This window comes from Trematomus bernacchii, unplaced genomic scaffold, assembly GCF_902827165.1.
Source record: "Trematomus bernacchii unplaced genomic scaffold, fTreBer1.1, whole genome shotgun sequence".
Taxonomy (NCBI): Eukaryota; Metazoa; Chordata; class Actinopteri; order Perciformes; family Nototheniidae; genus Trematomus; species Trematomus bernacchii.
The window spans coordinates 6,714,036-6,728,697 of record NW_022987616.1 but is presented as its reverse complement, the minus strand read 5'-3'; the positions used below and the strand labels follow the sequence as shown (position 1 = coordinate 6,728,697).

Below are 14,662 nucleotides of genomic sequence, written 5' to 3'. Positions count from 1 at the left end.
TTTAAAAGAAAAGCCACATTCTGGAAAAACATTGATTGTGACATTTTGAAAAAGAGAAGTGACATTTTGAAAAAAAAATCTATTTATGAGAAAAAGGCTAATTCTAAGAAAAAAGGCATATTTGGACAAAAAAAGTCAAATTCTGAGAAAAAGTCAAATTTCAGATGCATTGTGGGACATGTCGTTTATGGGCAACGTGCTTCTGTAAAGTAGCATGTAACCGTATAATAAACATATTATATTCTTTGCAAGCTCTTGTGGGGCCACAGAAAATGAAGTCGCGGGCCGGATTTGGCCCCCGGGCCTTGAGTTTGACACCCCTGCTTTAGACTGACGATAATCATACATCCTGAACTGAAGTCAAAGCTACTCCAGTGTGCAAGTTGCAATAGAATCACGATCCCCAACATCCCAGAGTTTCTGCTGCTACATTTGTCATATTTTATTATAATATAGCACAGTATACGCATGGACCTGCCGTTTAGGAGTCATCCATCTCTCTGTTTATCCCTGTTAGAATAGAGTCTGCAGTGTATCTCACACACTTCACTGATAACACTGAGAATTGAAACACTGGGCTTCATAATCAAAGACAGTTTTTGGATCACAGCTGCTCACTAACTCCCTTTTATTTTCTCTAACCCTCCCACTAAAGCTCTCATAGTGCAATAAAAGCATTTCATTCAACATGTGCTTCAAAGCATTAAAGCTAAGTTTTGTGTTGAGGTTTCTCTGCTCACAACTTCCAAACCACATCAGTATAGCTAAACATGAACATATGCACATTAACAATACTATAGTCAGCACAGGAACAAGGTCATGTATTGATACCTGCACTATGCTGGGCCTTTGCAGGAAGATCTCAGCAGGAAAGTCTTGCATAATGACGTCACACAGGAGTTCACATGTAGTCCGCACCAAGGTAGGGTTGCTGCTCCTTAGAGAACTGTTAAAAAATTACACTTATTATACAAAACAACTTTTTTGACAGGTTGGCACAGATTTTCTTTTATTCTGGGTAACTTTAATAAAAAAAGTTCCTGAGCTTTCTTTAGCATTTTTACCATGCCTATGTTATTTGTTAGATACATGAATTGTCTCTCACCTCTCGTTGGATGACAGTATGTGTCTGTCCGTGTTCGTCAAAGTCAGCCATGGGAACACAGAAAACTTGAGACACCTCACAGACTCGTGCACTAAGGATAAAACATAAAAAAGACAATTATTAAACAGTCAAAACGTCATGCTATTAGACACAAGAACAAACTAAATTACAAAAAACCTGACTTTTCAAAATACTGGTGCCTTTTAATTGGGTGTTTCTTTCTTATACTTGTATCTATGTCTGTTCTACGCCTATACTAATAGCTTTTAATGTCTATATCTATCATTATGAGTGCTTGTTAATACAATATACAGTAGAAATGTGTACCTGCTATCTTCTGAGGCGCCACATCTGTATGGTTTGGCATGCTCTTGTGGAAATATCCCATTTTAGGACAATGGTCTTCAGGTGGAACATCTGCAGGAGATCAAATGTATTTTCACACATTTAAAGCAACACACTCTTATAAAGACACCACCTTATCCTGCATTAAAGCTCACCTATTATGTGTCCCCTCTGTGGAAAGAGACTCTGAACGTTTCAGGAACAAAGATTCTCTCTCTTTTTGTCCTGATCCATTTCTATAAAACCTGTCTGAAAATGAGCTGATCAGATTTTGGCCACTTTATGATGTCATAACGATTTTTTGGCTTGTGTAACCATTAGCCAATCAGCAACCAAGGTAACCCCCCCCCCCCTTATCACCTGAATCTCCTCCTAGAGCACCATTGAGTTCTCTTTAACCAAATCTCTCTCAGAGGGGCGTGGGGAGGGGCTCCTTATTTTCATCTAAAGTAACAGACAGAGAATCAGCACTTTGGAAACAGGGCTGAAACAGAGGGGATTATGGGTAATGCTGCAATGATCTGTTTGGTGTTTCAGCCAATCAGAGACAGGTTCTGTATATATCTGAGACCTGTGATATATTGATGAAGAACAGTAAAATAGGGGACCTTTAAAGCATCAAACTCTTATAAAGACACCACTCTCTCATCCACCAAATGATAAAACATGATGTGTTTTGTAGCAGAGAGAAGGAGAACTTGCAGCACCTGTTGGAGTTGTGTTGCGCTGTCCATGCGTGGAGACTGTGTTGTGACTGGGGAGGAGTGGGGGGAGCAGGAACAGCTGGTCGAGGGTCCCGTCGATGACAGCTCGCAGGCTGGGCTCCACGTTACGAGACAGCTGAGAGAGGAAGTCCACCGCCCCGACGTCTCTGAGCATCTGGGCTGCACTCGGATGCTTGGAAGACACAAAATGAAAAATAGGTATTGTTGGGAAAATACTGAATGTCCTCTTCCAATATCAGAGTACACATGATAACAAAGGTATCCCAACTGTAGCTGTGTACATGACAGGATGTATGATTACCTAGAAGAGCATCAGGACTGTTTTAGGCATATGATAGCTATGTGATTAACATGATGATTCAGCCTCTATGGAGATAGACATATGACAAGCATGATCATTTCTGACGTGGAGCTAATCTGAAGTAAACATTGAATACTGCTTTCTATTCCTCCATCTTGTGACTGTGTAACTCCCTCTCTTGGATATCAGCATGTGAAGGACACTGTTCAGGAACTAGTTGATGCTCTGTATGTGATGACTACTTCCATTCTGGAGAGGATCACAAATACATGGATCCTGAGATTGAAGCTCAAGCCGGTGACGAGAGATATTTTCCTAACAAGTATGAAATGAAAAATCTATAATTCAGTGTAATGTTCGGTGTAGCTGTCAGAATGTCACTGTGAAAATAACTCTGCATTTACACCCATGCTGATATTGAGGTACATTTTGTCTGTGAAGGTCTGGATATTTGAAGGGATAGTGCGGAAGTGGGTTTGGTTACAACAGGAAGTAAAGTAATGAACTGCTGTGAACTGGGGCAGCAGCTAAATGTATTTAAGACACCTTAAAGGTAGGGTAGGTAAGGATGGAGAAACCAGCTCGAGTGCGCTAGAATTTGAAAGTACGCCGCCGAAAAAAATCTGCCCCTTCCTTCAGACTTCCTTACAGAGCCCCTCCTCCAACACACACGAACGCGCACATGACCAATGAGGGCACGAGATAAGTTTGTGCACAGATGGAAGGCTGACAGGCAGGTAGGCCATCCAGTTATTTTAGCCGGGCCGGCTCAGATGATTGGTCGTGCTTTTTACAGTATTACGGCTTCCACAGATGATGTGTTTATGTATTTACTGTCATGGCATTTCATGTATTAATTGCTATCGGGATGTTAAGAGCATTCCAGAAGTGAATTACCTGCCCCACCTTTAATAAATAAATATCAGTTTAATTGTAAACTGTATTTAGAATATTATTAAGGCTTAACTTAACATTTGACAGCATTTTCTGACAGGAAATGAATCCGGCATCTCTGCTTTCTCAAAGTCACCAGAATCCATTGGCAAAAACTGTCATTTTACCTCCCAGAAGAGTTGCTAATCGAACGCTGACTTTAAAGGTTAGTTTGTTTGTGTTATTGTGTGTCTTTGGATTTTCTAAATTTGGCAAAGTCACATTACAACAAAACAAACCAACCAGTTGATTCAAAAGGACAAGAAAAATCCTGATTGGAAGGGGCTGTCTAAAAATATAATGATTACAGTTACACTGATATCGATTTAATTTGGTGGCTCAAATACATTTTAGCTGATGTCCCTGTCCCAAGTAATGGGTAATAAACGGACTATGGATAAGTACCTCATAAAACCCACATTTAAAGGATCCATTTAGGCCTGTTATTAAACTTTATCACAACATACATTGGTAGAATATTGATCCTACTTTAACATACTGGTTAAAGTCTGGTTCACCTTGTCAAAGAAAGCCTGAACCCAAAACAACATTATAAGTTTATCAGCATATTGTGAGAGTTGGTAGACTGCTCCTGTCTAGCTTCTGTCCACCTGAGGACTCACCTTGTAACATATCTATAAACCAGATAGAAATATATCCATCTTTCTGCTCGAAATGTATCTACCTTTGATAACGTGGAGAGCAGCTCAAGGACTTCTTCCTGCATCGGCACCTCGGGGAAATTGAACCACTCGAGAAGAAGCACAAACAGCATCTTCTCCTGCACGATGTCTGAGACGGAGATCAGGGAATGGTCCAGTTTACACAAGATGTTCTTCAGCGCTCGCACTCTTATCTCCACCAAAGAGTGGCCTGAGGACGAAGAACACAACGTGGAGAAGTGACGTTATAGTGGTTAGCAGTGGTGGACTGTCAAAAAGTATATTTACTCAAGTACTGTACTCAAGATTCAAGATTCAAGGCTTTTATTGTCATTTGTACATAGCTACAGTGTAGATATATCAATGAAAATCTCAGGCTCCTCCAACAGAACACAATAAAACAGATAAAACAGTGCAAGTAAATATAATAGAAATAGCACAGAATAGTCGATATACAAGTAATTGGAATATTGGTATATATAAGTTGCAAACAGATGAATGTTATGGATGTTCTTTCAAAAGTTCAGGTGTTCAAGTATGATTTTGAGATACTTCAAACTATTTCCCGACTCTGGATAAGCGGTGGAAAATGGATGAATTTGATGCTTCTTTCAACTTCTCAATCACTAAAAACTTGGAAGAAAATATTATGTTTTGACAGCTTTGGTTAGTTTACAGATTCAGATTATTAGCTACTACAAAATATGAATAAATGTATACATAAACAACACAAATTAGATCAAATTACCTCCACATTTACCAGCTGTGATGCATCTTAATCAAAAATACTTTTAATTGTAATTATTCTTAAATGGACTATAATGCAAAATGAAAACTTGTGTTATTTTCAGTACATTGATATGGCAATACTTGTGTGCTTTTTGTAAAGTATGATTTTGAACACAGTGCTTTTATCTGTAGTAATTATCTTAGGTAATAAATTAGTACTTTTTCCACTTCTGACAGTTAGTTGTTTTTATCTAAGTTTTGACTAGTTTGACAGCTAGCTAACTTTGTGTTGAAGTTTACAAAAGTTACCGACATGTGTTACTGTAGTTAGCCTTCACATTAACTACAACTTCACATACTTAAATTAGATGAACGTTAACAGTGTATCAGATATATCTACAGTGTTATTGTTAGCTTAGCATAAAAGAGGCTAATACACTAACACACTTTGTTTACATCAATAAAGTCAAGCTCTTTAGCGACTTAGCTTTAAGTTAGCTTACCTATTTTCTTTATAAGCGGGGATAACTCCATGTTCAATCTTCCTGTGTGGAAACAGGTTAAAAAACGCTTTGTAAATACCCGAGGTTTGCCCGTTTATTGAGTGTTTGTCCGCCGGTGTCATGTCAACAGTTTTCTGTTCAACAAACGCGCCTTCAGGTCCACTTCCTGCGCGAGGACCGCGGTGCGTTCAGGTGCTACAGCTGTGTGGGAAAAACGGACATTTAATAAAATCAGTGTAAATCAGGGTGTCCAAACTACGGCCCTCAGCAAATTCTAAAAGTATCATCTAATATGGCCCACAAATGAAACTTGTGCTTGTCTTATATTGTACTTGTTAAATATATACGTTAAAATATATTACACAGTAGTATTCATGTTTTAATAAGCCAACTTTTCAAATAAATTCAGTCAGTTAAAGTTGGAAAAATGTTCTAACATATCTTAGTTGATTAAAAAAAAGGCCCAATAACTTATTTACATAACAAGCTCGAAATATACCCTTCATATTTCTCCTTATTATCAGCAAACTGAGGGATGAGCTGCCAACAAAATAAAGAGAGCTGTGAGATAGGCGTTTTTTTTGCTTAAGGCATTTTCAAGTATCAAGCATAATTTACATTTGATAAATTTTTCTGACTTATAACTTAACTTATGAGGCAATACATCTCATCTCTAGTGAGTGGCCCGGCCCTTCGTATATGTTTCTGTATGTGGCCCTCGGTGAAAACAGTTTGGACACCCCTGAATACAGATGTTATTTTGGAAAAACAGGGCACCATCATTCAGAGAAACCGGCTAACTCCTTCTCAAAAACACTAATTCACTCATTTGTATATATTGTTCTCAGGTGTAAATATACAAATGTAAATAAATAGTATACTGTATTCAATGTTGACATTCTGTAAGTTTGATAGTCTGGCTTATCATAATTTACAATGCCTTCAATTCTGTATATTTATCTTGTGTATTCAATATACTGTCTATGCTCTATCCTTAATTATGAATATACTGTATATTGGTTGGTTATTTTATGTATTATTCACTTCTAATTCATGTGTAATGTCTTATCTATGCTGCTGTGTCAAAAGAAATTCCCAAATTGGATCAATAAACGATATCCTATCTTTAAAACCAACGTGTAAGCAAAACAGCTCAAAAAAGACAATAACTGATCAAATATCTGTCCTCGTGTTTTAAATAAAAGTACAATAAACATTATTGATTCCACTGTGCAGTATTTAATTTTAATTTCTGATAATGCCATAATAAATCCTGTCTTTCTCTGAACATTGTTCGTCTTGTGAAACGTCTGATGTAATGAGTTAGTGTTTTATCAGGTCTTTTAAAAGGTTATATAGGCATGCTGAAGTGAATTTTCTTGTCAGGATAATTAGTGTTTCAAGCTATATTCCTAAATCATTGAAGGCTATTGAATTGCTTGAATACTGAAAGAAGTTTTGACAGCAGCAACACTACCTTGTCATTAAATTAATCTTTTCAAACATTGACGCTCTCAAAAATCAAAGTGGATGTGCATCGCCTCTTAACGAGTGCAGAATTTCTTTCATACTCTGTGAGTAAGTAAATCCAATTACACCAGATCTCACACTTGAGCTGTGATGTGGATGTGATCAGCCGACAGGGCGATAATTAACGAACTTAGCAAATGGTATTTGATATGATAATAATATAATGTAACAGCTTTCGAGAATTCCTGAGAGATATTAGCGCATAATTAATTTGGGTGCACACTACAGTATGTATTCTGTCACCTAGAAGAGTTTGAGGGGGTAGAAGAGAACATATGTTATGCTTTTATAATCCATGATGAAAAAGGGCTGCAAAACAACAAAAAACAACCCAAAAGAGATGCAAAACGTCTACAAAACCACAAATAAGATACACAAAATAACCAAAAACAAATTCTTGAGTCTTGAAATGACCTAGAACGGCGACGAAAAGACACTAATAAAACCCAAATTGCATGAAAATGTCTATTTGAATCTGCAGCTCTTGATCGAGGGGTTCATTTATCATATTCTTGCACATTGAGCCATATATTGAAAACCCAAGATGCTTCGATAAATGGAAACCTATTTTACAAACACATCCCTGTAATGTAGTTTGAAATGTTTGCAAACCTTTGCAGCAAGGTAGAATTTTAAACAAAGTATTGTTGGTTGGAAACAGCACGAGTCTTATCGATGGACCTGTCATTGAGGTTAAAGAATATAACGCTCTGATACAGCATAGGTCTACGCAGCTACATTTGAACAATAAGCAAACTGACTCTGACATCCAAACCCGCTGAGGAGGTCTTCTTCTCCTGCTGGAAAAATAAATTGCCCGAGGTCAGACTAGCAAAGCTGTCGAGTCGGCTTCAAACAGTACATCCCATCCTTTCTGTTGGACAACCACTGTGTGTCTTGGATCATTTGTTAGCATATAGGCTGCAGACAGGAAGCAAAACTTCACTTTAAATAAATGAAAACAGGGTGTATACTCTCAGCCCAGAGGTGGTTTGCTCTTTTAAGTTTCCCCTCATGTCCTGAAAATGACCTTTGTTTGTGTTCCCTGTAAACATCTTTAAAAAGGAGGACGGTCTTTGACACTTTTCAATATTTAATTGCTTGTGTTTTCAAAAGCAATTTAAGGATTTGTAAACCAGACGCACAATCTGTCATTTATTTTACATCAGGCTAAATTACTCATATGCCAGAATGCCCCTCAGGCTGTTAATGAATGCAAGGCTGATCTCTGAGTGGAAATCATGCCAAATAAAAACATTGTGAAGACAGATTTACTCTCCAACATCTCTGAACTATCGCAAGCATGGAGCAATAACCTGCTGAGGTCTCATTTAGAGATACCTTAAAGACACTACACGCTGCAGAGCTGGAAACGTAGTGAAAATGCATAGTTTTGCCACGAGACATCAAGCCAAAACACACCCAATTAGAGAGTGTATGAAAAGTCCATTGACCCCTATAAGAGACATTTAACTCATTGCATGTGTTCTATGTGTGCACAAGAATATTTCGTTTATTGTGGAAAATGCACTATTATAAACATTTGACATTTAGTGTAATTTTCTACTTCTTCAAACGTCTCTTTATAGTTTTTAATGCATAGACTTCATTCTCCCAATCATGTTGTAGACCATTATGCACGGGGAAGTCGAAAAAGGTTTTCCAGATTTCCCAAAACCTATCCAGTTTGTTTTTAAGCAAAACACGTATCCTTTCAAGAGCAAGGTAGGCAAAAGCAAGGTAGTCAAGAGCAAGGTAGGCAAGAGCAAGGTAGTCAAGAGCAAGGTAGTCAAGAGCAAGGTAGGCATAAACACTAGTTCAATCAGGAGGAACTTCATTTTGTTTAAAGAACATTTATTGACACATGTCATATGATAAAAGTTAAGTCTTTGGCGATTAGACCCCGATCCTGAAATCATATATCTAAAGGGGGAAATGCAGCCGTGAGCATATAGGGAACCCCCCCGGGGTCTAGACACTGGTGATGATGCTGAAGATCTGGATTTGATGAGGAGATGGGATGAAGAGGGGATGTGATGAGGTCTTTGGATTAGCTCTCCTTGGCACTGGATGTGATGAAAGGAGGCGGATGGGGAGGAGGCGGGCCGCAGCATGAACGCCTGACATCACAGCTGACTGCAGGAGAGAGGAGAACCATTTTAAAGTTTGGCTGCTGCACGGTGATTGGCTGCTGGGGATTGAGGTGAATGTAATAGGCTAACAGAAAGCCTGTGATGAGCTGATAATAAGCAGCTGCGGAGTGAATGTATATATATACCCGGTCTTAGTGAAAGAACTTGCGCTGAGCTTCAGTTAGTAGTATAACAATTATAAGAAAACAAGGTGACATACAGGAATATATGTGATTCACAAACAAAGCCAACATTAATACACAATAGAAAGTGTGGCGGGGTGGTGTGTTTGAATATTATATTTTGCTAAATTGGATCTTTAAAAAAGGGGATAAAGGACAGACAATGCCATTGCACCCCTGGACAACGACACAAGAAGACATTGCAAGAAATCAGGACATATGTTTGTTAACTGAGCGGCAGAGACAGGTTTCAAAGTAAAGTCATTTTATTAAATTGAATCAAAAAGGAAACTCAGGAAAGCTTGGCTGCAAGATCAAAATCATTGAATAGAAAACAACAAACAAGAAATAATCAGTTAAAATGATCTTTATTACACAAATTGGTTTAAAATATTTACTTAAACGTCTAAAAATTCTAAATAAGCAAAGCTAAACTATATTATAAAGACACATGCAAAACCAAACAGCAGCAGGTGAACCTAAAAGCAATGGTTATATTCACACAAATAATAAAAATCTAATAAATAGAAGAAATATTCACGATAATAATAATATTTTGGGGGAAATAATCAAATAAGTAGGTGTTAATATTAGGTAGGTTTCCCAAAGGCTGCCATGCTAATTGATTGATTGACTCAAAAGCGTTTCACGCATTAAACAAGGTCAAATCTGCTTGTTAATGATATCATTATATAGCTGTCCAAGACTCAGCACCCCATATGTGGACAAAACACAAGGAGCTGCTTCCAGAATTATTAATGTGAACTCAAGGATGATGTTACAACAGACCTGAAGAGCATGAGCAAACACAAGCAATTCATTTATTGTTTTAACGAGACATTGCATTGCATGTATGCAGCTGGTGTTAGAGTAATAATTAAATCATATCTGAAGACCTCTAACCTGAGGCAAGGAGAGATATGATGGACTGATTCAGCCACGGGGCATTCATTGATTTTTAAATGTTGCAACACTAAATTGGGGAAAAGGAATAAATTAATGCAGTGAAATCAAAGTGTAGACTCTCTCATAAATGCTCAGAGATGGTACACACATCCTTTACTCAAGTAGAAGTACAGATACTCGTGTTTAAAAATACTCTGGTAAAAGTAGAAGTACTGACTAAACTTCTTTACTCAAGTAAAAGTAAAGAGGCTTTGAAATGTACTTCAGTAAAAAGTACCCATAACTAGCAGCTGTTTTAAAGAGTACCTGACCTCCCTTTATATTAATAGAACAATAATGTCATTGTTAGCTAATGAATGTTTCCATGCTGAACAACGGCAACATGACAACGTTTTCATTGGTCCCTCTTCTTTAGAGAAGACCAGGAAATGATGGATACACGGATCGTGTTCAAATCAATAGGCACGCAATGACTCTAAATAATAATGATCACGCCACCAAACACACATTCAAACTAAAGGAACCAGCCTGTTTGGGAAATGTGAGAAGTAGAAAGTACAGGTATTTGTGTTCAACATGTAAGAAGTAGAAAGTACAGGTATTTGGGTTCAACATGTAAGAAGTAGAAAGTACAGGTATTTGTGTTCAACATGTAAGAAGTAGAAAGTACAGGTATTTGTGTTCAACATGTAAGAAGTAGAAAGTACAGGTATTTGGGTTCAACATGTAAGAAGTAGAAAGTACAGGTATTTGTGTTCAACATGTAAGAAGTAGAAAGTACAGGTATTTGGGTTCAAAATGTAAGAAGTAGAAAGTACAGGTATTTGTGTTCAACATGTAAAAAGTAGAAAGTACAGGTATTTGTGTTCAAAATGTAAGAAGTAGAAAGTACAGGTATTTGGGTTCAACATGTAAGAAGTAGAAAGTACAGGTATTTGTGTTCAACATGTAAGAAGTAGAAAGTACAGGTATTTGGGTTCAACATGTAAGAAGTAGAAAGTACAGGTATTTGTGTTCAACATGTAAGAAGTAGAAAGTACAGGTATTTGGGTTCAAAATGTAAGAAGTAGAAAGTACAGGTATTTGTGTTCAACATGTAACAAGTAGAAAGTACAGGTATTTGTGTTCAACATGTAAGAAGTAGAAAGTACAGGTATTTGTGTTCAACATGTAAGAAGTAGAAAGTACAGGTATTTGTGTTCAACATGTAAGAAGTAGAAAGTACAGGTGTTTGTGTTCAACATGTAAGAAGTAGAAAGTACAGGTATTTGGGTTCAACATGTAAGAAGTAGAAAGTTCAGGTATTTGTGTTCAAAGTGTAAGAAGTAGAAAGTACAGGTATTTGGGTTCAACATGTAAGAAGTAGAAAGTACAGGTATTTGTGTTCAACATGTAAGAAGTAGAAAGTACAGGTATTTGTGTTCAAAATGTAAGAAGTCAAAGTAAAAAGTTGTCAGAAAAATAAGTAGTGGAGTAAAGTACTGATACCAGAAACATGTACTTAAGTACAGTAACGAAGTATTTGTACTCCACTACTTCCCAGCTCTGTAAATGCTGTGTTTCTGCAGTTATCCCTGAACCAAAACCCATTGCTCCCACAGGTCCTGTCACAGTTTGACATGTCTACTGCTACCCTTCTTCCGCTTCACTGCAAATGTTGAGGATATGAGCGTGGGCACCCAGGGGCCCCTGAATACCCCCCCCCCCCCCCCCCCCCCCCAAGAGGAATCAAGTGAGTCAAACTGCAGCCGGCACAGACATCTTGTACAAATAATTCATGGCTGATACAGCATTCATTTGAAATTCAGATAGAGGCGTTTCACCACTTGTGGAGGTATAGGGGCCTACTGAATGTTGCATCTTGTTTTCAGTGTTTGGACTCGTGCTTATACATAAATTCAAATTACTTTTGGAAATATTGATCTTGGGCGTGATGCAGACACTCGATTCATCTCACACTGCTAGATTTTATTCCTGTGAAACCTGTGGTGGTTGAAGATAACTAAGTTTACTCAAGCACTTAGTTTGAAGTACTTACTTTACACTTATTTGATTTATTTACAATAAGACTGTCACAACATCAGATTTTCACTACCAATTATTTTGACTAAAGTAAAGATAGTATTGCATTATTTAAAGAACATTTGAAAATAAATAAATAATACAAATACTATCAATTTAAACCATCTTTTACTTTGTTAATTGTCATTTTTACCTTACTACATTTTGACCTAAACTGTATTATTATTGATTTCCCTGCATGGTATATAAAGTAGTTAATACAAGCTCTTCCTTTACCAGCTGCAACATTAAATGAACACATTAATGCATGAATGTTATACTCAAGTAATTGAAATATGGTATTCTGCATAAGGAGTATTTTAACTTTTGGTACTTAGCGTATATATTTTGTTGTCAATACTTTGACTTAAGGCACATTTTAAAGCATGCATGTTACTGTAACAGAGTATTTCTGCACTGTGGTACTACATAATGTGAGTAGTTGTCCTGCACCTGTGTGAAAGTGAAGCAGCCTGCCGTTGTTTGATCTGTTTATCCTGTGATGACACACTTAATGCCCACAGCTGAACACTTATTGTTTTTCCTCTCTGGCAACAAATATCAAGCAGACTAAACTTTGTTTGTCAGATCTAATTTAGCTTGTAGAAACATTGCATCCTTGCTTCCCAGTGTCCTTGGTGCTAAATGAGCTGACATCCCCCCCCCCCCTGCGCCGACACATCAAGTGAAGGCAGCCTGATCAGCCCTAATAGGGCCGGGTAATTAGAGTCTCTGCATAAAGCCTGTCTGCACACAGCGGCCCAAAGCAGGCTGGGGAAGGACTGCCATGCACTTGACAGTGTGGAAAAACAATGTACTGTTCAGTATATGGACCAAATTAGCCTGGCACTGGTAAACACAATCCACTTTAGAACAATACTGACACTAATTAGGCGACCAATGTTTCATTTCAGAGTTCAACTTTTAGTTGCTGCATCAAATAGTTGGAGAGTAAACTTGATGTTTCTGGAATACAAATGAACAAGACCTTCCTGCAGGCCAAGCACACAGAGGGACATGGAAATCATGATAATTGCTCTATAGCAAACAAAGATTAAATGGTTTGCTTAAATCTGCACAGGAGTTATCGTTATACTATCTTATGAATTCTCTAACATATAGGCTATCTTTATATGCAAAGATTGACTACTATAAAGAACTTGAACATTGGAAATATCTATGGTTTCACATTTCTCTAGCAAAGACATTCAATGCGTGACACTTCAGATAAAAGACTAGAATTACTAGATTCTTTTTAGAATGTTTTTAGGCATGCCACCCATTCTGCAGGCTCCTTATGGGACTGAAAAAACGTGTATCCTGCATTTTAAAACCACTGTCTGGGAGAGTGAAGCAGCACCTTAATAAAATCTCAAGTCATTTGTACAAATGCAAATTATTTCAGGGACTGCATGAAATAAATTCAGGTGGTGGTGGGAGTCGTGTGTCTCTGCTGCTGTGAGTGAACTGAATCTTTCTGCATCAACTACTTCTTGTTCAAGTGTTGCTTCTTGTTCAGTGTTTTCTCTCCATTCATTTCCATCTCTGCATTTCCTTAAAAATGACATAAGAAAGACAATAGTGTCCGCCATTTGATTACGTCTTTCTGTCTTTTTGCAGCAGAGGTTAACAGAACATGCATGTGTTTGCAAAATCTTGCTCGACGCTGCATTGCACAAGCACTCCTTCTATTTTTAGCCACTGTGCTGCCTTGTAAGAGCAGTTATAGTGAAATGCTTTGCTTAATAGCATTCAGTGCAGTGGTGGCCAGTTATTCACTTCACTGCTACTAAATGTTGTGCTTCTTGCAGGTTCTTAATTTATTTTTGCCAAAAACCTCTAAAAATAGTATATAAAGACCCCCTCTTGTTGGTCCAAGCATAATTTTGTTTATACTTGTATAGTCTTAGTTATGAAAGAGAACAACACAAACATAAGAGATATATTAGACATGTGTAAACTCTATTTGCAGATTGTATTTGGTAGATTAGGTAAATTAGAACGTAACATAAACTAATATAGTAGTAATAATTTAAATATGATTTGTTAACCATAAGATACTAAGGAACTAAATGTTTTCTTGTATAATCAGGATAATTGAAAAGAGTTAATCTCAAAACTTTTCCTTGAACCCAATTCAATAAATCCTTATTTCTAACCATAAAAGTACAACATATATTGTTAACCTATCTCCAAGTAATAATAACAACAATAGCCTATTTGACATCTAAAAACATTTCACAGTTCGGGTCTGTTTATCAGATATGGTCAGGGTATTTAATAAGTAATAAGCATGTTTTTGTCATTGCAGTGCAAAACATGTATTTGGGTAATTATTTGTCTGTATATCAAATAATTTGCAGATTAGGTGGAATCATTTTGAATGCTTTTATGTTTGTTTACATTCTGTATCTATATTATTATGATATTACTACTGTTATTGTGCATGTATTGAATAAGATGTGCAGTGTTTGGCTGTCCTCTGTTGAGAGCTGTGCGTCTGATTCGCTGCATCTGAATCTGCTCCCACAATTCAACAGGCAACAAA

The 14,662-nt window shown here is 37.3% G+C and overlaps 1 protein-coding gene across 1 annotated transcript in view; it reads right to left on the bottom strand.

Moving 5' to 3' along the window:
- rttn (rotatin) overlaps positions 1–5,430 on the bottom strand; it is a 61,842-nt gene extending 56,412 nt beyond the window's left edge. The window contains 6 exon segments of the mRNA XM_034132425.1: positions 832–946; positions 1,106–1,196; positions 1,433–1,531; positions 2,161–2,347; positions 4,095–4,282; positions 5,304–5,430. Coding sequence (XP_033988316.1) covers positions 832–946; positions 1,106–1,196; positions 1,433–1,531; positions 2,161–2,347; positions 4,095–4,282; positions 5,304–5,334 — 711 coding nt within the window. The 5' untranslated portion in view covers positions 5,335–5,430.
- Between the last annotated feature and the right edge of the window lie 9,232 nt (positions 5,431–14,662).